At 39.6% G+C, this 27,342-nt stretch overlaps 2 protein-coding genes and 1 non-coding gene across 3 annotated transcripts; 1 reads left to right on the top strand and 2 right to left on the bottom strand.

The window, feature by feature from the left end:
* On the bottom strand, positions 1 to 25,899 carry LOC132661404 (uncharacterized). Its single transcript, XR_013550143.2, has 7 exons — positions 25,620 to 25,899; positions 20,730 to 20,941; positions 17,746 to 17,848; positions 16,631 to 16,807; positions 15,381 to 15,531; positions 6,871 to 6,965; positions 1 to 341 (listed from the first exon to the last, which is right to left on the bottom strand). It is a non-coding gene; the product is annotated as an uncharacterized LOC132661404 (transcript).
* On the bottom strand, positions 9,756 to 10,523 carry LOC132660621 (olfactory receptor 5P4-like; the record flags this gene model as incomplete). The annotated part of the gene is made up of 1 exon (XM_060604426.2): positions 9,756 to 10,523. A coding segment is annotated over one exon (768 nt), but the record flags the coding sequence as incomplete, so codon positions are not given.
* On the top strand, positions 14,168 to 22,205 carry OVCH2 (ovochymase 2). Its single transcript, XM_060605908.2, has 7 exons — positions 14,168 to 14,324; positions 16,418 to 16,527; positions 18,178 to 18,269; positions 20,257 to 20,429; positions 20,801 to 20,896; positions 21,148 to 21,299; positions 21,928 to 22,205. The coding sequence occupies exons 1-7, from the start codon at positions 14,237 to 14,239 to the stop codon at positions 22,135 to 22,137; spliced, it is 921 nt and encodes a 306-aa protein (XP_060461891.2). The 5' UTR covers positions 14,168 to 14,236; the 3' UTR covers positions 22,138 to 22,205.
* Positions 25,900 to 27,342: the final 1,443 nt, after the last annotated feature.

Raw genomic sequence — 27,342 nt, forward strand, 5'->3', positions numbered from 1 at the left:
ATTCTCACATTCTGGCTTTTGTTTTTTTTTTAACAAGACAAAGCCTCAGCCTGAAAAGAATTACTTTAGAAAAAATAAATGTATGAAAGGCACAAAAGCTTTCAAAGTTGGATATGAGTGCCAGGAGGGAAGGCAAAGTGATGTGCACAAAGACCATGGACTTTGCAGCCACACAAACTTGATATCGGTTTCTAGCTCTGCCTATCACTATCTATGGAATCATAGGCACATTGAAAGACATTGTTGACCTTCTGTTTCCTCTTCTATAAAAAGGAAATAATGATACATACCTTATGTGATTCTTGTGTTAAATGAAATGATGTGGATGAAAATACCAAGCACTGTGCACACAACAAATAGATGCTCAATTACTAGTGATGAACTTGAAATAATCAACTTGTAACTTCTGGTACATATAAGAGAATCAAATATTTCAGTATCCCTTAACAAAGAACAGTATAAATTTGGGACACATCCACTACAACATTAGGGATAGGCTCCAAGGAGTTGTCACTGTAAAGCAGTGCCATATTTAAGTGAGGCTTATGTCATTTGAGATAAGGCCCAAATCACTTACGTCACTTGTAATTACAAGTTAATTTCTTTATTTGTCCTGGAAAACTACACTGAGAATCCACTGGGATAGAGAAATTACATGCACATATCTACTGGGACAGAGAAATAGCATGTAAACCTGATTATGTAAAAGTGTGTGAATGAAATACTTTCTCAATACTCTGTGGTTCCTTTTATTTTTTAATTAAATATAATAATTAAACATTTCAATTTAAATAAACTGAAAAATATTATAATATTTTACTACCATTGAAGTTGATTATTAGATCAACATGACTAATATGGCTGTGACAATTTGTGACATTTATGAAGTGTGGCTATATTCAGTGGCCCAGGTTTTCATGTCACCTATGTTTAGAGATAATGTGGGTTTCCTAGTACAGTTTAACTTATAAACATGAGTCCATTGGAATTGCAATATTATTTTCAACATAAGTGATGTAACTTTTAAAAAATCATATGTATTTTTACATGTAATGTGGATCTAGGACACTTCACATACATCCCATGCTTATTGGTGGAACAGATTCTCACGCACATGCTATTCCCTCTCCCCTTTGCCAACCTTAATCCATCAACTCTTAATAAAACAATGAATCTCACACTAACATTTTTCTTAGAACCCTGCCTACCACAACTTCCACATTGACTGGCAGATTGTCAAAGATACATGGCCACAATCAACTCTGGTTGTATTCTTGAACCATGGCCACATAGCAGAACATTCTCTAAGGTTGAAGGTCAGGTACCTTTGATTCTGGGCTTGAAGAGCCCATTAGTCAATAACCTTCAGAACAAAGCTAAATGTGATAATTCATATTAGGAGGTTCTAACACCTCAAACACCTCAAAGCCACCAAATTAGGAAATGGGCATACTATGAGACTCCCTCTGTCCTAGAAAGATACTATTCCTTTAGGTTTTTTTTTTAATATGAAATTTATTGTCAAATTGGTTTCCATACAACACCCAGTGCTCATCCCAAAAGGTGCCCTCCTCAATACCCATCACCCACCCTCCCCTCCTTCCCACCCCCCATCAACCCTCAGATTGCTCTCAGTTTTTAAGAGTCTCTTATGGTTTGCCTCCCTCCCTCCCTAACTTTTTTTTTCCTTCCTCTCCCCCATGGTCTGTTAAGTTTCTCAGGATCCACATAAGAGTGAAAACATATGGTATCTGTCTTTCTCTGTATGACTTATTTCACTTAGCATAACACTCTCCAGTTCCACCCATGTTGCTACAAAGGGCCATATTTCATTCTTTCTCATTGCCAAGTAGTATTCCATTGTGTATATAAACCACAATTTCTTTGTCCACTCATCAGTTGATGGACATTTAGGCTCTTTCCATAATTTGGCTATTGTTGAGAGTGCTGCTATAAACATTGGGGTACAAGTGCCCCTATGCATCAGCACTCCTGTATCCCTTGGGTAAATTCCTAGCAGTGCTATTGCTGGGTCATGGGGTAGGTCTATTTTTAATTTTTTGAGGAACCTCCACACTGTTTTCCAGAGCGGCTGCACCAGTTTGCATTCCCACCAACAGTGTAAGAGGGTTCCCGTTTCTCCACATCCTCTCCAGCATCTATAGTCTCCTGATTTGTTCATTTTGGCCACTCTGACTGGCGTGAGGTGATATCTGAGTGTGGTTTTGATTTGTATTTCCCTGATGAGGAGTGACGTTGAGCATCTTTTCATGTGCCTGTTGGCCATCTGGATGTCTTCTTTAGAGAAGTGTCTATTCGTGTTTTCTGCCCATTTCTTCACTGGATTATTTATTTTTTGGGTGTGGAGTTTGGTGGGTTCTTTATAGATTTTGGATACTAGCCCTTTGTCCGATATGCCATTTGCAAATATCTTTTCCCATTCCATCAGTTGCCTTTTAGTTTTGTTGATTGTTTCCTTTGCTGTGCAGAAGTTTTTATCTTCATGAGGTCCCAATAGTTCATTTTTGCTTTTAATTCCCTTGCCCTTGGGGATGTGTCAAGTAAGAAATTGCTGGGGCTGAGGTCAGAGAGGTTTTTTCCTGCTTTCTCCTCTAGGGTTTTGATGGTTTCCTGTCTCACATTCAGGTCCTTTATCCATTTTGAGTTTATTTTTGTGAATGGTGTAAGAAAGTGGTCTAGTTTCATTCTTCTGCATGTTGCTGTCCAGTTCTCCCAGCACCATTTGTTAAAGAGACTGTCTTTTTTCCATTGGATATTCTTTCCTGCTTTGTCAAAGATTAGTTGGCCATACTTTTGTGGGTCCAGTTCTGGAGTCTCTATTCTATTCCATTGGTCTATGTGTCTGTTTTTGTGCCAATACCATGTTGTCTTGATGATTACAGCTTTGTAGTAGAGCCTAAAGTCTGGGATTGTGATGCCTCCCGGTTTGGTCTTCTTCAAAATTACTTTGGCTCTTCGGGGTCTTCTGTGGTTCCATACAAATTTTAGGATTGCTCATTCTAGCTTCGAGAAGAATGCTGGTGCAATTTAATTGGGATTGCATTGAATGTGTAGATTGCTTTGGGTAGTATTGACATTTTAACAATATTTATTCTTCCAATCCATGAGCATGGAATGTTTTTCCATTTCTTTGTATCTTCTTCAATTTCCTTCATAAGCTTTCTATAGTTTTCAGCAGACAGATCTTTCACATCTTTGGGTAGGTTTATTCCTAGGTATTTTGTGATTCTTGGTGCAATTGTGAATGGGATCAGTTTCTTTATTTGCCTTTCTGTTGCTTCATTATTAATGTATAAGAATGCAACTGATTTCTGTACATTAATTTGGTATCCTGCAACTTTGCTGAATTCATGTATCAGTTCTACCAGACTTTTGGTGGAGTCTATCGGGCTTTCCATGTATAATATCATGTCATCTGCAAAAAGTGAAAGCTTGACTTCATCTTTGCCAACTTTGATGCCTTTGATTTACTTTTATTGTCTGATTGCTGATGCTAGAACTTCCAACACTATGTTAAACAACAGCGGTGAAAGTGGACATCCCTGTGGTATTCCTGACCTCAGGGGGGAAGCTCTCAGTTTTCCCCCATTGAGGATGATATTAGCTGTGGGCTTTTCATAAATGGTTTTTATGATGTTTAAGTATGTTCCTTCTATCCCGACTTTCTCGAGGGTTTTTATTAAGAAAGGATGCTGAATTTTGTCAAATGCTTTTTCTGCATCGATTGACAGGATCATAGGGTTCTTATCTTTTATTAATGTGATGTATCACATTGATTGATTTGCGAATGTTGAACCAGCCCTGCAGCCCAGGAATGAATCCAACTTGATCTCCTTTAGGTTTTAAGGAAGCCCAACTGTGGCTGATAAATGACACAAACAGGTGGCCATCAATTCCACAAAAATATCTCAGATTATATCTGCGAGAATTAAATTCCCTTCATTCCTGTCCTCCTCTCAACATTTTGTTCACACCATTTGATTAGTATCCATTATAGTTGGAACATCTTGCTCTTGCCTTGGTTGAAAGTGCAGTGTCTATGACTATTTTTGTATCCCTCTTTAATGGTGCAACACTGAGAATGTAGGAGGCACTGAATACGTTTGTTGAATTAGTGTTAAACAAGTTTTAGAAAATCTTTGTATGTATCAGATACTATACTAGGACCTAAAGATAAATAGGTACTCCCACAACTAAAAACCATTTTATGGTTATATTCATCACTCCACCCCCTTTCAACAGAAGACCAATTCCTAGTCACCTTAGGTCTCAGGTTTAAATTTATTTCACCGTTCAAACTTCTTCTGACACCCTAGACTAAGTCATAGTCTCATGGTGTATAGTTTCAGAGAATCCTGAAATATGTTTTGCATCTATTACACTTTTAATTATGATGATACTAGTGTAAATAATTGCTTCGGGTCTTTTATTTTTATTTTTATTTTATTTATTTATTTTTTTTGGACTACTTTCCTACACTTACGTGAGGGAAGGATCATGTCTGCTTTGTTCCACACTTTATGCTGAGGACATTGCAGAGTGCCTGGTACATAGCAGTACCAGTACTAGACACGAGACATCTCGACAGGCTTTTGGGTGTACAATACGGTCTTGTTGACTACAATACAACGTTCTGCAGCAGATCTTTAGAACGTATTTCTCTTGCTCAACTGCAACCTGATGCCTGTTGATTAGCAACTTCCCATCTCACTCCAATTCCAGCCTCTGACAAGCATCATTCCACTCTTGAGTCTGTGACTTTGAATGTTTTAGGTACACCATAAAGTAGAATCATTTAGTGTTAGTCCTTCTGTGACTGGCTTATTTCACTCAGCATAATGTCTTCCAAGTTCATCCATGTTATCACATATTGCAGAATTTCCTCTTTTCAAGACTAAAAAAGATTCCATTGTATGTATATATACCAAATTTTCTTTATCCATTTACCTGTGAGTAGACATTTAAGTTGCTTTCTCATATCTTGGCTATTGTCAATAGTGCTGGAGTGAACATGTGAGTGCTAATATCTCTGAGATACTGATTACAGTTCTTTTAGATAAATATTTAGAGTTGGGATTACTGAATGATACGGTAGTTCTATTCTTAATTGAGCAACCTCCATACTGGTTTTCATAGCAGCTGTACCATTTTGCATTCCCAGCAACAATGTATAAAAGTTTGCCCTCTCTCCACATACTCACCTACAATTACTTTTTAAAAAAAATTTTAAATTTTTTAATGTTTTTAGTTATTTTTGAGAGAGAGAGAGAGAGACAGAGCATGAGTGAGGCAGGGGCAGAGAGAGGGAGACACAGAATCCAAAGCAGGCTCCAGGCTCAGAGCTTTCAGCACAGAGCCTGACACGGGGCTTAAACCCACAGATGGTGAGATCATGACCTGAACCGAAGTTGGACACTTAACTGACTGATCCTCCCAGGTGCCCTTCACCTACACTTACCTTTTGTTTTTTTGATAATAGCCATCTTGACACATATGAGGTGATATTTCATCATGGTTTTGATTTGCATCTATATGATGATGAGCAATGTTGAGTATCTTTCCTGGTACCTCTTGGCCATTTCTTGTTTTTGCTATTGAGTTGTCTTTGCTGAGTTGTTCCTTATATATTTTGGAAATTAATGTCTTATCAGATATATCGTTTGCAAATATTTTCTCATTCTGTAGTTACCTTTTCACTTTGGTGATGGTTTTCATTGCTGTGCAGAAGCTTTAAGTTTGATGTAGTCCCACTTATCTATTTTTGTTACCTGTGATTTTGTTTGCCTGTGATTTCGTTGGTTTTGTTGCCTGTGATTTCAATGTCATACCAAAAACATTATTGCCAAGACCAATGACATGAAACTTTTCCCCTGTTTTCTTCCAGGGGTTTTCTTCTTGCAGTTTTATTTCTTACATTTAAGTCTTTAATCCATTTTGAGTTTATTCTTTTGTTTACTTTAAGATAAGATTTCAAGGGAAGCAAAAATAATATAAAAACAGAGAGGGAGATAAGCCATAAGAGACTCTTAAATACAGAGAACAAACTGAGAGTTGCTGGAGGGATGTTGGGTGGGGGGATGGGCTAAATGGGCGAGGGGCATCAAGGAAGCCTTGTTGAGATGAGTACTGGGTGTTATCTATAAGCGATGAATCACTAAATTCTACTCCTGAAGTCATTATTACACTATATGTTAACTAACTTGTATTTAAATTAAAAAAAAAAGAGTTCAATTTCATTCTTTTGAATATGGATATCCAGTTTTCCCAACACCATTTATTGAAGAGACTTTCCTCACTGTGTATTCTTGGTGCCTTTGTTGAAAATTATTTGACTGCATATGCATTAACGTATTTCTGGCACTCTATTCTATTCATTGGCCTAGACGTATGTCTTTATGTCAGTACCATACTATTTGAATTAATGTAGCCTTGCAATATTATTTTGAATCAGGAAATGTGATGCCTATAGCTTTGCTGTTCCTTCTCAAGATTATTTTGGCTGTTTGGGGGCCCTTTGTGGTTCCATATGAATTTTATAATTCTTTTTTCCATTTCTATAAAAATTATATTGAGATTTTGGTAGGGATGCACTGAATCTGCCTGGAAGGTATGGATATTTTAACAATATTAAGTCTTCCAACCTAAGAACACAGGATGTTTTTACATTTGCTTGGGTCTTATTTAATTTCTTTTATCAATATTTTATAGTTTTCACTATACAAGTTTACAAAGTAAACAAAGGAAGTTTCACCTCCTTCACTAAATATATTCCTAGATTATTTTATTCTTTTTGGTGTTTTGTAATGGGATTGTTTCCCTGTGAGCAGAGAACTGTGACAGGTTGCATACCTGAGGGCAGGTGCATAGTCTGGCTTGCATTATACTGAGAGACCTTGAAGGGATGAGAAGGAATCAGCCAATCCTTAGATGACATCGTGGACTGCCTGGACAGACAGAAATCAGAAGTAACCCTAGTGCAAAAGTAAATCATTTCACCCCAAAATTCCCTTCCCCTACACTCCAAGGAGTTTATCTAAAAAGCAGTCTTGCATGAAAAGACACTTCTCCAAACAACCCATCCAGATGGCCAACCGACACATGAAAAAATGCTCAACATCACTCATCACCAGGGAAATATAAATCAAAACCACGAGATCCCACCTCACACCTGTCAGAATGGCTAACATTAACAACTCAGGCAACAACAGAGGTTGGCGAGGATGTGGAGAAAGAGGATCTCTTTTGTACTGCTGGTGAGAATGCAAACTGGTGCAGTCACTCTGGAAAACAGTATGGAGGTTCCTCAAAAGATTAAAAATAGAACTACCCTACGACCCAGCAATTGCACTACTAGGTATTTATCCAGGGGATACAGGTGTGCTGTTTCGAAGGGATACACGCACCCCGATGTTTATAGCAGCACTATCAACAATAGCCAAAGTATGGAAAGAGCCCAAATGTCCATCGGTGGATGAATGGATAAAGAAGGTGTGGTATGTGTGTGTGTATATATATATATGTATATATATATACATATATATATATATATACACACACATAATGGAGGATTACTTGGCAATCAAAAAGAATGAAATCTTGCCATTAGCAACTGCATGGATGGAACTAGAGGGTATTATGCTAAGTGAAATTAGTCAGAGAAAGACAAATATCATATGACTTCACTCATATGAGAACTTTAAGATACAAAACAGATGAACATAAGGGAAGCAAAAAGAATATAAAAACAGGGAGGGGGACAAAACATAAGAGACTCTTAAATACAGAGAAAAACTGAGGGTTGCTGGAGGGGTTGTGGGAGAGGGGATGGGCTAAATGGGTAAGGGGAATTAAGGAATCTACTCCTGATATTTTTGTTGCACTATATGCTAACTAACTTGGATGTAAATTAAAAAATAAATAATTAACAAAATAAAATAAAATAAAAAACAGTCTTGGAGGAGGAGCTGGTAATACAAGCAAAACCACATAGTTTCACACATTCTCTCAGTAAATATATGTGTTGGCTCTGCCCTTTTTAATTCATACTTGAAACAAAGTAAAATTACAGCCCAACTCTGAGTTTCAAAAGTATAAAACCTTTAGAATACATGAGAGAATATTTTTGTAGCCTTGGATTGGGAAAAGATTTCTTGAACTTGTCACTAAAACACAAAACAATAAGGAAAATGTTGTTACATTAGACTTCATTAAAATTAAAAACTTCCGTTCATCAAGAGACAATTAAGAGAGTGATAAGGCAAACCGGAATGGGAGTATAACTTCCAAATGCAGAAATCTGACAAAAGAGTTGTAGACAGATTATAGTAAGAACAAATCGATAAGAAAAGTACAATCTGAGCATAAAATTGGCAAAGGACTTGAAGAGACATTACACGAAAGGAGATATACAAATGGCTGACAAATGCTTTTTTAAAATGCTCAACATAAGAGGTCCAGAGCGATGAGGGGGAACGCCACCTGATTACTTCATTGTAAAACCTGGTGACTAGCCTCGGACTCTCTGGTGTTATCTTTCTAAAAAACTGTGGATAAATAACATCATCCACAGGAGACCTGAGTTACCAGGAATTCCTGAAGCTATTCCTTCTGCAAGTTGTCTTCTTATCCCTGACTGTTTGTAAAGAGTTCTTCTTTCACCAATTTATATTCTGGGAACATGGGATTGGGGAGAATTGGAATCCACATTTACTCTAGGATTCATACAACACACATCACTTTTGTAATAATTGGAAAACCATATTTTAATCTTTCAACATGATTAATCAAAAGGTTCTGGAGGCAGGGAAGTAATTCAGAAGGGTGAAAACTGTCCAGGCTCAATCATAAACACCTAAAATAAAGTCGTGACAGAAGTGGTGGCAATGAACACTTCGGGAGATATTTGGGAGAAGGATCGCAGGTGTAGTCCTTGCCTGCATCAGCCTGGGTGTCTTAATCCATAATTTTATACCAATTGGCTTGCTGAAAGAAAGTTCCACTGTACCTTAGCCTCCTCCCAGCAATACTCCCCAGTAGTTTTTCCTACTATTCAAAAGCCTGTTAGCAAATGTTCAAAGACAAGTCTTTGGAGACAAACTTTTGAAAAATATGAAAAATCTACTGGGAATTTTCAAAGGAACTCTCAAAGGCTCAGCCTTCAGAGTTCTTCTGTGTTACCTGGATTGAGTTGCTTTGGTGGCAAAAGTATGGAATAAATTCTTTTGGTCTCTTATTCTAGGTGGAAATAAAAATTTTCAAGACTCCATTTCAAAGGTTATGATAACCCTGTATAAGACAGGCCAAGGCTTCCAGAGAAAGTGACCTGGACTGACACTACTATCAATTGCATTTCCATTGAGTACACAATGCTTTCTAAGATACTAACTTACAAGAAGATATTTTAAAAATAATAACCTAACAGAAGAAAAATAAAACCCTCTGTAATCATGGACTCTAACCAATGAGCAAAGCAGAGAAAAAGTAAAACTATATTCTCTAGGTCTCCTAATGCTGAAATGTATACATTAAAATGAACCCAGCAGAATTTCATGAAATGATATATTTTGTGACCTAGAAAATTATAAATTAAAGTTGGTACTAATTAACATACTGGCATTGTGTATTTAAGATAGTTCTTCACATAAAGTGGTAAGGCTAATGGACAACATAAACATCTATTACATATGTTCCTGAAACTATAGTTTTTCAGTTTCTGGAATCACACTGAATTTCTTTCAAAACGACCTATTTTTTCTAGCCATCAATTTTCTCATTGCCTCTTTCACCTCTTTGTTTCTCAGACTGTAGATCAAGGGGTTCAGCATGGGGACCACCACTGTATAGAACACAGACACCACTTTAATATCGTCAGATGAGTGGCTTGACTTTGGTATGACATAAACAAATGTGACTGTGTCATAAAACAAAGTGGCTGCACTGAGGTGAGAAGTACAAAAAGAGAAGGCCTTGTGTCTTCCCTCAGTGGGGTGCATATTCAGGACCAAGTGCAGGATGTATAGATATGAAACAGCTATGATAAACAATGTGATTACAATGATTGACCCACCTAAGATGGCAGGAGATACTTCAGCAACATAAATATGGGTACAAGAAAGCTTCACTAGTGGTGGGAGGTCACAGAAGACATGGTTGATTTTATTTGGTCCACAGAAAGTCAAGCTCAATAAACAGCCAGTAAATGATGAAGCATTCACCCATCCCCCCAGATAGGAAGCAGCCAATAAGACGATACAGACTCTGGAAGACATGTGTTTAGAGTAGAGAAGTGGAGAGCGGGTGGCCACATAGTGATCATAGGCCATGGCAGCCAGCAGGAAACACTCAGCCGTTCCAAAGACAACATCAGAGCCAAGCTGAACTATGTGGGTGCCAGTATGATATGGAAAAGCGTGATGTACTGTTGCTGCAATGAAAATAAAAGAAGACTTCAGAGCCAAAAGCTCTGGGGATAAATTTAAGGTCTGCCACCTGGCAGGTGACCTTGAAAATTATATAATCCTTCTGAGACTCAATATCCTTATTTTTAAAATTAAGATAATATTTGCCTCACATGGCTGCTGTTAAGTAAGATGCTGTATGTTAACACACTTAGGAATAGATAACAGTAAACAAATAATTCATAACTGAGAATCTATTTCAAATAAACAACTAGTAGCTCCTGCTACAAATGCACGGATGTTAATAAATCAATAACAAAGAATGACTGTTACCTGCTGGTCAAATATTATGACAGAGACAAACTCTAGGAGTCATCTCTATATGACAGGGTTTATTTACTCAGGATTTAGGACCATTTAGAATATAAAACTTTTACCTCAGGTCAGAGAAGCACAGGTTTGTCAACATCCCACTGAGAATCCAATGGGAGAAAATCCAACAAGACTGAGAAAATTAGGTGCGTTTATGTATGCCTACCCCATTATGTTGTCTGAGGTTCATAAAGGTCTCAGGGGCTTCATTTAATCTTCTCATTATTTGTATATAATAATGGAGAACATCAAATTTGTTTTGAAACTTGATTTGGACCAACACAATTAATGTGGGCTATCCTTTGGTCATCCGTGATATTTCTAAGAAGAAGCTTAGAACTATTTTCTTAAACACTATCTTGTGACTCACAGTTAGTTCCTGAGGAGTTGCAGAAGAGCCACAATGCTCCATGTGAAAGTGACCCATGATTTAATGCAGCATTGGCATTTCCCACTTATTATATAGATCCCCCCACCAAATCTCAAACTCCTTAAATAGAGATGCAGTTATTGAAGATGCTTCTTCCTTTTCCTGCCCCATATTTTTCTCTACCCCAGTCCTCCCTTTGAATAACCAAGAATCTCTTCCTTGTTCCTGATTTCCATATGGTTTTTCATGAGTGATGTTACTGTTTGTATTGCTCTGAAATTGCTTTCTTTTACTCAAAAATATTTTTTAGATAATTCCCTGTGGGCATGTACTAATCTCCTTCAATCTTTGTAATGATTCATAGCATTCTAAGTGTTTGATCAGTATTTATTTAGCTATACCCTGCCAATGCTTATATACCAGTAGTTCTCTTGGGTATGCTCTAAGAAGTGAAATTATTGGGTCAAAAGCTTTGCCCAATTTAAATTCTGATAGATAATGCTAAATGGCACTTTTTCATTTTTTCATTTTTTTGCATAGATAAGTATATGATATTCTGGGTAATTCCTAAGATCTATCTTCCACCTCATTAATTCTCTCTTTAGTTATGTATAATCTACCGTCTAACCTATTTTTTCTGGGTATATTTTTTTATTTCCAGACTATCTGTTTGTTTGTTTGTTTGTTTGTTTGTTTTTTCAAATTGTTGTGGTCTTTTCTAAAACAAAAACCCATCTGAGGTTTCTTATTCTTTTATTCCTTTGAAAATATTAACCAATATGTTATACTGTCTACTAGCTCATTCTATTACAACCTGATGGTCTAAATCTGTTCTTTGATGTGTCTGCAAACATACCTTGTTTTTTACTGTTTGCATTTGGGTTTGTTCTTTTATAATTTCAAATTTTGAACACATCTTTTTTTAGTGGGGTTTTGTCTGCATTACTCTTGTCTAGCCTGGGTTAAAAGTATGTCCTCCCAAATAAGTTTTGCTCTTTATTTCTGTCACTTGCTTCTATATCACTGGTTCAGGATAAATTGTGATGCCATTTTCTCAAATTGAAGGTTTACAGAGGAGGAAGACAGTGTAAGACAGTATATTGACAGTATAAAGACAGTATTTTGAACCCCAAACCCATATTTGGTACAGATTTTTCCCCAGAATTCCCAAGAGAGACATTTTTATCTCCAAAAGATTTAACAGTTTGGTGGATGAAAAATTGACTTTATACTACCATGTCAAGCAGCAACACTTCAATATATCCCTTTCTGCAAGCAGCTACAATGTACAGTTATTATAATCCTTGGAACTCTGGGAGGCTTGGGGACCCGGCCTTATGGAAATTTAGTGTTCCAGAACCTGATACAATCTCCCTAACGATTTTAACAGCAAGGAGTCACAGTTTACACTCTCAAGAGATTAGATTACCAAACTTTTAATGACCAGCTTCATGTTGGGAAAGACTGTGTTGATAACACTGGTAATTATGATATGTGTTGATACAAGAGCTTAAAGGGAATGTCTTCCTCTGAACTGCAGGAACACGCAGGATCCCATCACATTTCTGTGTGGCAGTCAACAAAAATACCCGACTCTCACATGGCAAGGGAAATCTCATCATTTTTCATTTTGGATTTCTTTTTTCATTTTCATTTTCATTTCATTTTTCATTTTCAATTTCTTTATTCTCTGGTACTAGAAACTGACATTAGTTTGAAAGCTCAAACGCTCTATGGTTTAATGGGGACTCCGTGCCTACTTGAGGCCTGTCCGCCCAGGCACATCCCTGGCACATCCCAGGCAAATCCGAGGCTAAGTCTTCCTGCAATTTTTTACACTAGTATCACACAATAAGTAGACAAAATATAATGATTTAAAGTCAGGAAGGCCATATTCCTAGTCAAATTAAATTGGTCTGGAAAGTGATTGACAAAATATAACAGGACCTGAAAGATCACTTGTACAAAAAAAAAAAAAAAAAGATTGAGATTTTGATTATAGTTTAGACATGGGTTGACTACTTCTTATTGTTGATACCAATCCCCATACCAACAGCCAAAATTTTCCAGCTTCAGGATTAACGTATTTGTGGAAATGTCTCAGTTGGGGGTTTGAGTGTCCTTCATTTTGCATTTATATTATTTGCACGTGATGTAGTTTTATAGAATTGTGTGGTACAAGGGCAAAACTTGTCACAAGGACGTTAAAGCCTTCTGATTTGGCATTTGCTCTTTGGGGCAGTTAATTTGTAAAAGCTGACAGAAAAAATCTCCTATTCCCGTGTGGGCACACATGGCACTGGCCGATCCACAAGGGTTTCTCACACACTGACCATGTGCCAAGAACTCAGTCAAGGAAGAGGAAGACTTGTGTATAATCAGAGCCACTTTCCTGTGCCACATCGTCTACCAGGTATAGAAGTGAAAGCGATTTAGTGTTTTCCTTCTACAAATATAAAACACGGTGAGAAAATGTAGATTCACAAATGTCCCAATCAACAGTATCCCAAATGACTGTCTGGTAGCTTGACTTCGTTCCTGAGTGTACTATCAAATTATCTTTCCTCTCCTCCCCTCTCCTTCTCTAACACATAGCTATAACCGCCCATTTACAATTGGAAAATAAGAGAAAGAAAAATGTTTTAGCATATTCTGACGGGTTGTTTGCAAGCATGTAGTATAGCCTTGCAAATAAGGACAACTTTGATATTCAATCCTCTTGTAGAAAGTGGTAACCTACATACTAAGGAGCAAGTAATGTTTGCATATGAAACCTTAGACACCAACCACTTGGCTAGCCAATAAACTCCGGGGGAAGCAACATATTGATGTGGGTGTAATGGATCCATGTAATATTGCTGGATCAAGACTATGCTTCTGTGGTCGACTCCCCACATCTTGAGAAGATCTTTGCAAGAAACCACATTTAGAAACATTGTATGGACATGGTTGAATGACTCAAGTCTTGGTTAATAAATAACTTTCTTTTAAGCTGGTTTATTGCTGGTCTTACAGGCTTTCTATTTGGTGCTCTTTCATCTCTCTAAATTTTCAAGGAAAAACTCTGAGTCTCAAAATGCCTCTGAGCAAGAATAGGCTGATTTTACTACTTGGAATGCTCTGTGTGGAACAAGGTAAATCTGCAACTCTCTCTCTCCCCAAAGGTAAGTTCCAAACAAACACTATCACTGCCTTTGTCTGAAGGAATAACCTTTGCTGGCAATGGACATCACAACCCCAACTCAATATTCCTTTGGGAAAATAGAAGCATATAAATTTTGGAGATCTAATTGTTTTTCATGTAATTATTTTGAGCTTCTGTCCTGTAATCAGCGTATGAAACTGCATAAAACATTCACGGGATACAATTTGAACAAGATGCATTGATCTGGAGAGAAAACTGGGATGATTCACTTATTTGGACATATCCCACAATCCCATCTTTTTTCATGGAGCAAATTCTGGAAATCAGCATCTATTGGTGCATCTATTGGGAAGCACTGGAAATCTTTTGGAAAATTCTCCTATTGGGAAATATGAAGTCTATTTACTGTGGTGCATTATGAATGATCTTTTTTTCCTTCAAGTACCAGAAGGTGAGAGTAGTTCTTGGAAGGCTTCTCTATAGTCAGAGTCGTGCCAGCCCCAAGAATCATCCTGTTTTCTGTCTTTGCTTCAGCGAGTTCAGGAAATAGTCAACTTCATGTCTAATTTACTTATGATCCATTCAACTGAAACAGTTAGAAAATAAGTTTTTGATTCAATGTCATGCCTGCATTGGGTTCAGAACCAAAAAGGCTCAGTATTACAGCCATACTTTGCTGTTAATTAGCTGTGATTTTCTTAGATTCTTCACTTTCTCATCTGTAATTCAGGGGCGATAGTGCTTGATTCACAGGCATTGAATGGGGATTAAATGAGAAGTTATTTGAAAGAACTTTGTATATTTTACCATGTTAATCCAAATAGCTATGCTCTCAAGGATATGCTCTCAAGAAAAAACATTTGTTCATCCATCCAACTTTTCTAAGTGTCTACTGTATGCTAGGAATTGTGCAAAACCTTGGAAATACAGAGATGAATAAAACATAGGGTTTTTTTCCCTCATGTAGTTTATAGTCCAATGAGAGAGACAAACAACTCATTATCACAATACTGCATGGCAAAGTCTATAAAAGTGGGGAGGAAAGTGTACTACACAATACAGGAGAGATACTTACCACAGCTTGAGGAAACGAAGGAAGACTTCTCAGTTGAGGTGTTGCCCAAGTTGAGGAATAAGGATTAGAGGGTTCAGCCAGGTAAAGAAGCAGGGTGATTATAAGGCAGGGCTTTCTAGGCTCTCCTTGAAAACATGCTGAAAAGAATGACCTGCAGAAGGGGCAGAATTACCATCCTCGAATTACCAGGGAGTCCTAAACATCTTTAATCTATCTCATCTGCTAATTGAGGAGTCAAAAAACACATTGAGGTTAAATAAGTAAATGAAACCTTTTCAGGAATAAAGTCTTCTCCACAAAAAGGAAAGAGTTCTTTTTGCCATTACCTGGCAACCCTTCTAGCCTAACACCACTGTGGTGTGTGAATCAGGACATCTTCTCTCCACCCCACTCTTCTCGAACAACCTGCCACTTTCCACTTGCATAAAGATTTAAATCCAATATCTGACAATGTGTCAGGCAGCATAGACCATGGTCTCCACTCAGTTTCCTGGGTGGAGCAAAGAAGATGTACACACAATTACAATCCAAGGCAGAATATGGCATCATCCACTTCACTACTTAACTGAGCAACTTCTATGCATAATGAACTGTTCTAGACATTTCGAATTTAGATATTTCTAAGGTTAAGCTCCTATATTTGAGAATACCACAGCCTAGCTGGGTTGAATGATGTAAAATTAACCATAATGGCATGTGATAAATGCTATAGGAGTACAGAATGCTGTAAGGAGCCTCTAAGAGGGCAGGTTGCTCAAAACCAAGGGGGCTATAGTCCTGCTAACCCAGTGGAGATCTACTTCACCTTCATATTAAAGGTGAGTCCCTTCACCTTCATATTAAAAAAAATAGGTGTCTTCATAATGTGCCCGTTCTATGCGAGAAAAGCTGAAGCAAATCTCACAATTAACATAAAGCCATTTTATAATATTTCTACATGCTCAATGTCCTACAGTTGCTTGCTCAGTAAAGTTTCCTGTATCCCTCATTTCCAGGAGCTATCTAACCACTAAATTTTTGTCTTCTCTCATTCCCAGCTCCCAATTGTGGGCAGAGTTTGGTGAAGGCACAGCCTTGGAATTACCTTAACATTTTCAGTCGCATTGTTGGGGGAAGCCAAGTGGAAAAGGGTTCCTACCCCTGGCAGGTGAGTCTCAGGGAACATTCTCTGGCAGGTAGACTATGAGCTGTCTCAGGACTGGATCTCCCAGAAACACATGCTATTCATCAGTGAACTCCATTCTGCCTACCTCATAACCAGATAGCTCATGAGTGTGGGCCAGGATCCAAGTCCCTCAAGATGTCCATCCATCGAGTTCCAGAAAATGTGTGTTCAGAATAATCATATGCACTATTGGCTTGCTCCAAAAATTGGAAATGCCATCCCAAACTTTCAGCCCCTAAGACAAAAATTGCACTTCAATAAGCTAAAAAAAAAAAAAAAAAACCTCGTGAGTTTACAATTAAAAAAACCAATTTTCTTATTCAACAAATATATTATATTGTTATAGCTAAAGATGCTCAGGAAAGTCAAAGCTGTCATATCCATAGGTCTAATTTCTGTTTGGAGATTTGTACCTATACCATAGGACATCTTAGGGATGTCCTTAGAAGCTGATATCCTAAGAATTCTCTCTCAATCTAATTTCCTGGTCTTCCCATGCCATAGAAATGCCTTTGTGCTTCTGTCTATAGCCTACAGTGTTCGCATTTATTGTCTTTGACATTCTCCCAGCTTTCTTTACCCTGAGAGCCGTGTTGTATTCTTGCCTCTTAATTTTGTGAGCAATAGCCCCTTGCTTTTACTTTAAGTCAGTCACATCAATTTTTGGTAAGTGGCTATTTAGTAATGATTGGTTGATTGAATTTGTGCTCAGTAGGTTGACTAAACGGCTGAGTCATTGTCATTTGATTAACTGATGAATTAATTACTTGGTTGAAGAGTCGATTTGATCCGTTGCTTATCTGGTCAATCGGTTGACTAATCAATTCAGAAGTTCATATTCAAGTCATAGTCAGTGGTTTTACTTCCTTTTACTTACTATTCTTCTCTGTATTAAAATTTTTAATAGTTTATTGAATAATTTTTGGTCAAAAAGAGAGTTCTAATACATTGATTTTTTTCTAATTTTGACAATGGAATTAACAGCATATACTTGTACCCATTTTAGAGTCAAATCAAATATCATGAACAAGATAAACCAAAGATAGCAAGTAATTTGTAGAGGCAGATTAAAAAATAGGCTTGAAGCAGTGGTAGTTAGAAGCAAATAGTTAAAAGCATGAGGAAATTGTAGATACACACTATTCTCTAAGAGGCTTGGAGGAATTGAAGCATGTGTCGAAAGATTACCTTAGCCCTCACCTTGTTTTTCTCCCAAACCTCTTCATCTGGACTCTGCTATATCTTATACTTTTCTTTCTTTCTCTTCACTCACAGGCATTGTTCATATTATTAGGGTAACAGTCTGGGCCAACAGTATTATGAAAATAAATAAATAAACAAACAAACAAATAAATAAATACCACCAGTTTTACTACCAATTCTACTAAACTCTTAACAGCCAACCATCTCAAATTAACTACCTCTTCTGTAGACCAGGGCTGGAAGTATTCTGGTTCCAACACTACCCTTCTGAGCTGTAATGGGACAGATTTTACTCCTTCACACTCCACAACTTCTAATATTTGTATATAAGACATCTGGGCCTATTTTTCAGAATATGCTCAGTCTCCAGGTTTTGTGGGGGGGTCACAGGGCATTGACTTGCTCCCACTTAAGCTCTTTGTAATCCAGGTGTCTCTGAAACGAAGGCAGAAGCACATCTGTGGTGGAACCATCATCTCTGCACAGTGGGTGATTACGGCTGCTCACTGCGTTGCAAACAGGTAGGAAAGGCCTAGTTCATGGATGAATGCCAGATTATCCACCTTCTCCTTTGGAATCAGCAGCAACAACTCTATTACAACATGGAAATGTGTGATGTATGCATTAGCATGGGAACATCCTACATGCATGACACAAAAAGGGCTAAGTGACACTGTCAGAGGGTACTTAACTTGATAGAAAACATACTTTCTTTGCAGGAGTAGAAAATTTTATTTACTCAAACATGACTGGAAGTAACTAAAGAATAACATCCAAGTGAAAACAAAGGATCATAAAGATACATTTGTGAAAAGCCTCTCCTACATTTCAGTGAAAAAAAAAAATCTGGTTCATTATGCATCCTAAAAAATTGGTAAAAGAACCCAGTGCTTCTAATTGTGCCTTTGTTTCATACAATAAAGTCTATATACAAAATGTGTATTCTGGAAAATATTGCTCCTACCAGTATTTTGCTTTTATACATGTCTGATCATACTGATCCCATTTTTGGAAGATTTATTTGTGATTTCTGTCCTTGTAAAAGGAGCTGACATTAAACATTAGTAATAGAAAGCCATGCCCTGGTAGCCCCTGGCCCTGACCAGCATTGTCCCTGTTTAGTCATGGGCTCACTGCAGCTGTTGGAATGCAACTTTATATTTCAGTGACTCACTTCTTGATCCACCTTCTCTTCTTCCTTTTCCAAAAGTGTAAAAACAGTTCTCCCCCAAATGCAAAGGTCATTGTTGTTCTATTTTTTTTCCTTTGAAATCAACTTACAGCGTTTAAAGATTAAGACAAAATTGATAGAGGAAACCAAAGGGAGGCCAGTAAAACGTAAAGAAGTCTCTCATGTCTGCTTTTCTACTGGTCATGCCTCTCTGAGCTTCAGTCTAACAACTTCCATCTTTTATCCACTTTCCTGTGTGCTCTAAATGTTCTATTGTTTTTAGTGCTCTGGGTAGTCACTAGGCTGCAATCAAGTCCCATATTTGTTCTCTCTCATTTTAAGTCAGCAAACATCCCCTGGATATTCACTTGGCATTAGACACTTTGGTGGGTACCAAGATACAAAGGTAAGTAAGATGTAATTCCTGCCCACAGAGAGTTGATAGTCTAAAGAAAAGTTAATTGATAATTTCACTGTAGTGTGGCAGGTGGTTAGGCTAAAGAGATGCTGTGTATTAGGTTAGGTACCCAATATAGCCAAGAGCTGGAGGGAGTATACCAGGAGAAAATTACAACCTTTTCAGTTCTATATTAAAAAAAAATCACTTCTGGGAATAAAGGGTGCCCAAAGACTGTAAGCCCAAAGTTCTTAATACAACTCAATGCATTCTACCGAGTTCCATTTAGATAACTTTGCTACAGAGAGAATGGCAATAGAGTGGTCTTTCCCATCTCACACCATGTCTCTAAATTACAAACATAAAGAATGTAAGGAGAAGATCCTCACTTCCCATTGTGTTCATCAGTCCCAAAGCCTTAACTGTGCATACTCGCTGAGATACCAGAGTTTTGGTGTTATTACATCTTTCACAATGTACACTGAGCATTAGATCTCTGATATTAAAGCAGCATACTTAGGGGAATCACAAGTAATTCTCAAAGAATCTCACTGATGTTGAAGCCAGGCCAGCCAGTTAGGGTAGCTGAATAAAGTCCACTATGGCTTCAGACCTCTGAGTTACAATATAAATGCATTTTTAGACATTTAATGAATAACATTGCAAAATATTCAATTTATCATATTATTGGCTCCATTTGAGGCCACTCTTTACTAGTTCCTCACTTAAATCGGGAATTTTGCACTTTTACTAGTAGTGATGGAATCATTCTTTCTCTGTTCAGTATCCTCACACTCATATCATCCATCCATGTGATTTGAAAGAGGCCAGATTGTCAACCAGTATATTCAACGAGTCAGTATATGTCAACCAGTATATGTCAACGAGTATATTCAGAGGCTAAATGAAAGTCAGCCATTTTACCGCTTCTTCTTCATAGAAATATTGCATCAACTTTGAATGTTACTGCTGGAGAGTATGACTTGAGTCATATAGAGCCAGGGGAGCAAACCCTCACCATTGAAACCATCATCATACACCCCTACTTCTCCATCAAGAAGCCAATGGACTATGATATTGCTCTTTTGAAGATGGATGGCGCCTTCCATTTTGGTAAACATTAGAGGTTCACTCTGAATTGTCTATCCCATGTGCTCTATAACTTCTGTTCCATAGCACATTTCCTACAGCGTATGTTATGTAGCATACGTCCAACAGTTCTGGGTCATGCACTTCAAGACAGGAATTTGAGGTGGAGGGTCCCCTATGTGAAGCTCTTTTTGCTTGTGGCTTCAAATATAGGATTATGTGGATTCAGGAGAGAGTCTTTCTTTGTCTGATAAGTGGCCCCTGGAGGTGCGAGGCATAGCTATCACAACTCTCACAAGGTCTTTGGGGGAACCACCTACATACCAAATGGTGAGTGGCTTAGGGTGTCCTCTCCTCCGTGGATGAGACAAACCCTGTCCTGCTCTTTTCTTCAGGCCAGTTTGTGGGCCCAATGTGTCTTCCAGAGCCAAAGGAACAATTTGAGGCTGGATTTATTTGTACAACTGCAGGCTGGGGCCGCTCAGCTGAAGGTAAGAACTTGTATGCCACTTCTCTTAATCAGATGTCAGAACTTCCTGGTGGGTAATTAGAAAATACAGTTGTTTTTAATTTATTTAAAACAACAACAACAACAACAACAATGGTGTAAACATTTCAAAAGAGAATATTCATTGTACATAGAAATTCAGGTCTTTCCAAAGGATACAAACCTGAATGTAGCATCTTCAATTGAGGAAGTGCGAGAGTGCCTCACTGGGGCTCTCATCTCTGTGTTTTCTAGATGGCGTTCTCTCACAGGTATTGCAGGATGTGAACCTGCCCATTTTGACCCAGGAAGAGTGTGTGGCAGCTTTGTCAACCCTAAAGAAACCCATCAGTGGGCAGACCTTTCTCTGCACAGGTTTCCCAGATGGAGGGAGAGATGCATGTCAGGTAGGTGGGAGTGGTCAGGCTGAAAGGTCCCTGGCTGGGCTTCCCTCAGCTTTGCCATCAGGTGAGGGGCTGAAAGAAGGCTACAGGCAAAACTGGATTCTTGTCAGGGGTGGCAAGGGAGGTCAAGTTGAAATAAAGTGACAGTTTTTACAATCTGTTTTTACTGGAGAGTGTGAATTCAGAGGAGGTCTTCTCCTTTTTCCAAAAGACCAACTAACAGAGATAGTGCCATCAGTGAGCTTAGGGTTCTCTACAGCTGAAGGATGGCTGGCGTTTTCCTACTTAGAAGTTTCCATCTAGTGGATAATCACTTTCCTTCCATTCCTCCCGCTGACCAAGATCTGGGATCAGTTTCACTACTGGGCAAGACTTCTCTGAGTCTGCAGGATGAGATAGGAGATGGAAGAAAGGGTGGAAGGGGAAGGATGGGGAAGAAAGAGGTAGAATTGATAGGCCCTAATGATATTTGAAGATTTAATGTGAATTGTGCTTGGCTGTTCTCCTGGCCACCGAGTCCAAGTTATTAGAAGTGAAGAAATATCATTGATCCTCCTTTAGCATATTCTTGGGGGGAAAGAGTGAGCACAGACACTGATAATGATGGTAATGGAGGCTTTTCCCCCTGCAGGGAGATTCAGGAGGTTCCCTCATGTGCCGGAATAAGAAGGGGGCTTGGACTCTGGCTGGTGTGACTTCTTGGGGTTTGGGCTGTGGCCGAGGCTGGAGAAACAACATGCAGGAAGATAACCAAGGATCCCCTGGGATCTTCACAGATCTTAGAAAAGTGCTTCCCTGGATCCACAAACACATCCAAATTGGTAATAAACCCAGCACATAAGGTCAAGAAGCTAGGGCCAGAGAGAGCGTCAGCAGAGTCTAGGCAAGACAGGACCACTGAGCAGACAGGTTTGCTTCTGTTTTTAGTGTAGTACATAAGAATTGTGACATTTATGAAATTTAAAACAAGAGTAAAATATGGTGTGCAGTCCAGCATACAAATATACAAAGAAACATGAATCCATTCATCCTAGACTTTGTCAAATTGCCTTTAGTTGAAACAATCAGCTAGAGATGTATTTTCACCATTTACTTCTCAACTGTGCTAGCAAGATTTATTAAGCTATAGAGAAATTTTGCTCCCCAGAGGACAATGTCTGCATTGGTTTTTGGTTGTCACAACGTGGGGGTGCCACCCACCTAAAGGGAAGGAGGTATGGATGTTGCTAAGCATCCTATAATGCACAGAACAGACCCATGACAAAGAATGATCCAACCCAAAATGTGAGTGATGCTGTGGTTGAGAAGGCCAGGCACGGATCTGGGTACCATACGTCTGAAAAGATCAGGGTCTATAAACACCTTCTACTAGACTGATCAGGGAGTTAATTGAAACTTCGGTTCTGCCTCCACATCCAACGTAATTGGTTTCTAACTAGTAGCTTCCAGCTTCAATAGGGCTTCTGTTCTGTCCCAAAGGAGTTAATTAAAATTCATTTGGTAAGAACTTGGGTTTGTTATCAAGTGTACAGTGGCAGGCATCCAAGCCCTCAGCTCAAGCGGTAGCTACCCCAGTAACTCTTTTTTGGTTGTGGGCCACTTATTTTCATCTCCAGCATCCCTTCTCATCAACAATGGGAGAAGTAGACCAGATAACCTCTTCCTCTGTGTAACCTCCCAGCTAATCATGGCCTGATTAGTGCACTTAATAAAGAGAGTGAAATTTCATTAAAACACCGAGACCACGTTCCTGTTTTGTCAAATTATGCCTTCTGTTCTTTCCAGAGATCAGATTTTCATTAGTTGCATAGTGACTTAAAAACCCCTGCACTTTTGAGCCAGGGAAATGCTAACTTGTTGAAATATTGTTCAGGATACCACAAACCTTGAACAGCACGCTTCTTTTTCCTTCTCAGGGAAGCAGAGGAAGAGCTCCAGAGGTGGGTATTTCTTACAGCCTGCTCCACGGGGAGCAGGAATTAATATCTAGTATTTCTGAATATAAGTTCCTTTTGTAATCAAAAATCTTAGGAAGAGCTCTCTCTGCTCACTAGGTAGAAATCTACCCACACTTGGGGCACCCACAGCCATTCCCTGCCAGTCAGGGCAGCCCATCACCCAGAAGGAGCTCTGGATTCTCTCCCATTTCACTTCTTCAAGCCCTCCATCTCAACTCAGCAAACAGTTGCCGAATCCTAGCTTTAGATCAGACACTCGAGAGGGAGCGGGAGGTGAGGTGGTGCAGATGGTCACTAAGCTACACGCCTTACCCCGAAAGTGTCCTCATGTGTACAGGGGACTCTCCCCCACATTGCCAAGTCTTCAATGAAGCTGCTCTGTGACTTTGGGAAAGCTCCTTCCTACCTCTGGACCTCAGTTTCCTTGTCCATAAAGAAAAGAATCTGGGAGCTTGGGTGACACAGTCGGTTAAGTGTCCGACTTCAGCTCAGGTCATGTTTTGCAGTTTGTGAGTTCTAGCCCCGCATCAGGCTCTGTGCTGACAGCTCAAAGCCTAGAGCCTGCTTCGGATTTCGTGTCTCCCTCTCTCTTTGCCCCTCTTCCACTTTGCGCGCGCGCGCTCTTTCTCTCAAGAATAAATGGTTTAAAAAAAAAAAGTCTGGATCAGATAGTCTCTAAGGCACCTTTGGCTCAAATATTCAGTGTGTCTGTGAGTCTGTGGAACTAAATACAAAGATAGTTTCAGGAAAAAGAGTACCTTGAGAGCTGCAGGAGTAAGCGGCTGGGGGGAAAAAGCCAGAGGAGGCTTTGGAACACAGATGCATTTTAAGCTGAATCACAACAAACAAACAAACAAACAAACAACAAAACCACAAAGAACCAGTAGAATGTTGTCAGGTGGAAATGGGATACAGATAAAGAAAAATACTGCAGCTCAAGGAATCCTCTTCGTCGAAAGATGGATGCTGAAAGATGGAGATAGGAAAATGTTGGGGTAAGAGACCAGTATGTCAGTCAGAGCAGCTGAAGTGAGGGAGATTAGAAAATAAATGGAGACCAATTTGTAGAAATTTTGGATGCCTGTCAAAAAAAAGTTTGGATTTACTGAGTAATAGGAAGTTGATTAATTAAATAGATTAGAGCAGTACTCTGGCGGTATAAGAACAGCACATAGGGGATAGGATGGAGGGGAAATCATTCAAGGTGGACTTATGAGATTACACATTAGTTCTAGAGGCTTAGGGCAATGGCCGGGGAATGAAAGGATGGGAATGGAAACAAGAAGAATTGGCACCTGGCAGTCACTTAGATGGGTGGTGGGGGAGACAGGGAGGAACCAAGAATGGTACCAAAGTTCTGAGCCTGAGAAACGAAGCAAAGGGCACCTAAAAGTAATCGAATCAGAAGTGGAAGCAGTTTTTTGCAGACCATCTGTAGCATGTTAAGGGGATATCTAGGAGATGGTTGAAAAACGAGGTCTGAAGTTCAGAAGTGTAGAATAACAGTTGAAACTCAGAGTATGGATGAGACTAGTCAGAGGGCCCGTGTAAAAAGAGCTGAAAGCTAAGGATAGAGGGGCGCCTGGGTGGCTCAGTCGGTTAAGTGTCTGACTTCGGCTCAGGTCATGATTTCACAGTTTGTGAGTTTGAGCCCCACATTGGGCTCTGTGCTGATGGCTCAGAGTCTGGAGCCTGCTTCGGATTCTGTGTCTCCCTCTCTCTCTCTGCTCCTCCCCCACTTGCACTTTGTCTCTCTCTCTCTCCTCTCCAAATTAAATAAACATTAAAATTTTTGAAAAAAAAAAGAAAGCTAAGGATAGAACCAGGAAATACATGTATTTATAGAAGCAAGTTATGATGGAGTGAAGGAGAAGGAATCATTGAATCTCAAGGTTAAGCAGGATCTAAAAAGAACAAAAAAGAGTAAGGCATCACAGAAGCCAGAGAAATATTTGACAAGAGAGGAACCATGCATCATGAAGAACCAGGCACTTCTGTACAGGTTCTAGAAGTAGAGGACTATTGTGGCCAGTCACCACTGTTACCCTGATTCTCGTGGCTCTTTCCCAGCCTCATGCAGTGAGCAGGATCGTGTGCTCCGTGAGTCTCAGGGGGAGCTGCACTTCCCAGAAAGCCCCTACCTGTACTATGAGAGCAAGCAGTGAGTAGCCTCCCTGCCACTCTTCCCCCAGCCCCCACCTCCAGTCTGGCTGTGCCCACTAACTGGACACTTTCTGTCTCGAAATAACTCCCTCTTAATGTATCTGCCTGCAGGCTGTGTGTCTGGATCCTGCTGGCACCAGAGAAGATGCATGTGCTGCTCAATGTTTCCCACTTGGATGCAGAGTCTTGTCACCACACTTACCTCTCGATATATTCCTTAGAAGACAGACTTCTTGGTGAGTGGATGCTGACATTGTCAAATGGATGTCGTGCTGCGAGGACTTAATCGGGCCGGGCTGCAGGCTGTCTGGCACTGAGGCATCTGTAAATACCACACTTTCTGTCTGCAAGTTTCAGACTCAGAATTGACAGTGGAAAGGAACCGATGTGAGCCTGTGTGGTGGTTGCAAGGCCACAGAACACTTCATTGGCTCCATCTGCTTCCCATGGAACCAGACTTCCTAGATTTATTTGCTGGGTCTGGGGCCTGTCAGGGGAAAAATACAGACATGCTGCAGGACCTCTCAGACAGAATGCTGCTTTTGTAGGCATGAAAATGACCTTTACTGCATCATCCAGCTAAGAAGGGAAATACCGATGGATAACAATGAGCAGGAAACAAAGGCTATTTAGGCAAGAAACAGAAACAGGGGAGCATTTCTGTGGTTCTTAATAGGAGATTTTGCCCCCAGGAGATATTTGGCAATGTCTCAAGCATTTTTCGTTGTCATGACTAGAGACAGTATTACTGGCATCTGATGAGTATGGCCAGAGATGCCACAAAACATCCGATAAATGCACAGGACAGCCTGAACACGAAGAATGTTCCAGTTAAAAAATATCAGCAGTACTGAGGTTGAGAAACCCTGGTTTAGATAACCCTATACTGTCTTGACAAATCCAGTTCAAGGCCAGTTCTCCTAAAGTCTCTTAACGGATGCTGTTTTCTAGACTCTGAACAAAGACTCTTGATTCTTACATTCCAGAGAAGTTCTGTGGAGAAAGCCTCCCTTCATCAGTTCTTATTGGCTCCAACTCTGTACGGCTGAATTTCGTCTCTGATGCCACAGATCATGCAGCTGGGTTTAATCTCACCTATAAAGCTCTAAAACCAAACTACCTTCCTGGTAAAACCATTTGCTTATATCACGTACAACCCAGGCCTTTTAGAGAAGTTGAGGCCCCGCAGGGATGAAGTGAGGGGCAGGGAGCTCCCCCACAGGGTCTGTTTGGTTCCATCACGGAGGGGGCTACAAGGCAGGTGAGAGGCCATGAAGGTTCCCCTTCTCCCGTCCTGCTGACTCGTGCTGATCACATACCCAAGTGAGCTGAGAGGGCTGAACGAGTTCTGGAGAATCAGTGCACAGACGTCTTCCTTCTTATTAGCTCTGCCTGAGGAGTCAGCTGATGAGCCATTTGTGGGAGACAGGTGGAAGCACACAGAGGATTGATTCCTCTTGGCTTGAGTGATGCCATTGTTAGGACGTTTTCCCTTGTGTTTCAGATTCAGGTTGCAGTTCCCTTACTGTCCTTTTTGAAGAAGGCCTCATACAGAGTCTTCACTATCCTGAATACTATAGCAACATGGCCAACTGTGACTGGGTTTTTCAAGCCCCCAAACACTACCTAATAAAGGTACTGACCTCGGTTACCCTCAACTTTGCTCTGGTATCTCCACAGAAGAGCTAACATAAACACCATGAGGGGAGAGGTTTTGCGTTTTGTTTTGTTTTAATCAGATCTATTCCCTGGTACCCAGCATACAAAGTTCTTTGATATATACGTGTTGAGTAAGACTAGCCTATTTTCCCTGTAACTACCCACATATACCACTAGATGGCAGCTGTGCACCTTACTCTGTTGAAGGGCTGTCTCCATCTGGATCTGGTAACTGGTTTAGTCAGTTCCTGGTCCCTTCTAGAAAC

This window comes from Panthera onca, chromosome D1 (assembly GCF_046562875.1).
Source record: "Panthera onca isolate mPanOnc1 chromosome D1, mPanOnc1 haplotype 2, whole genome shotgun sequence".
Lineage (NCBI taxonomy): Eukaryota > Metazoa > Chordata > Mammalia > Carnivora > Felidae > Panthera > Panthera onca.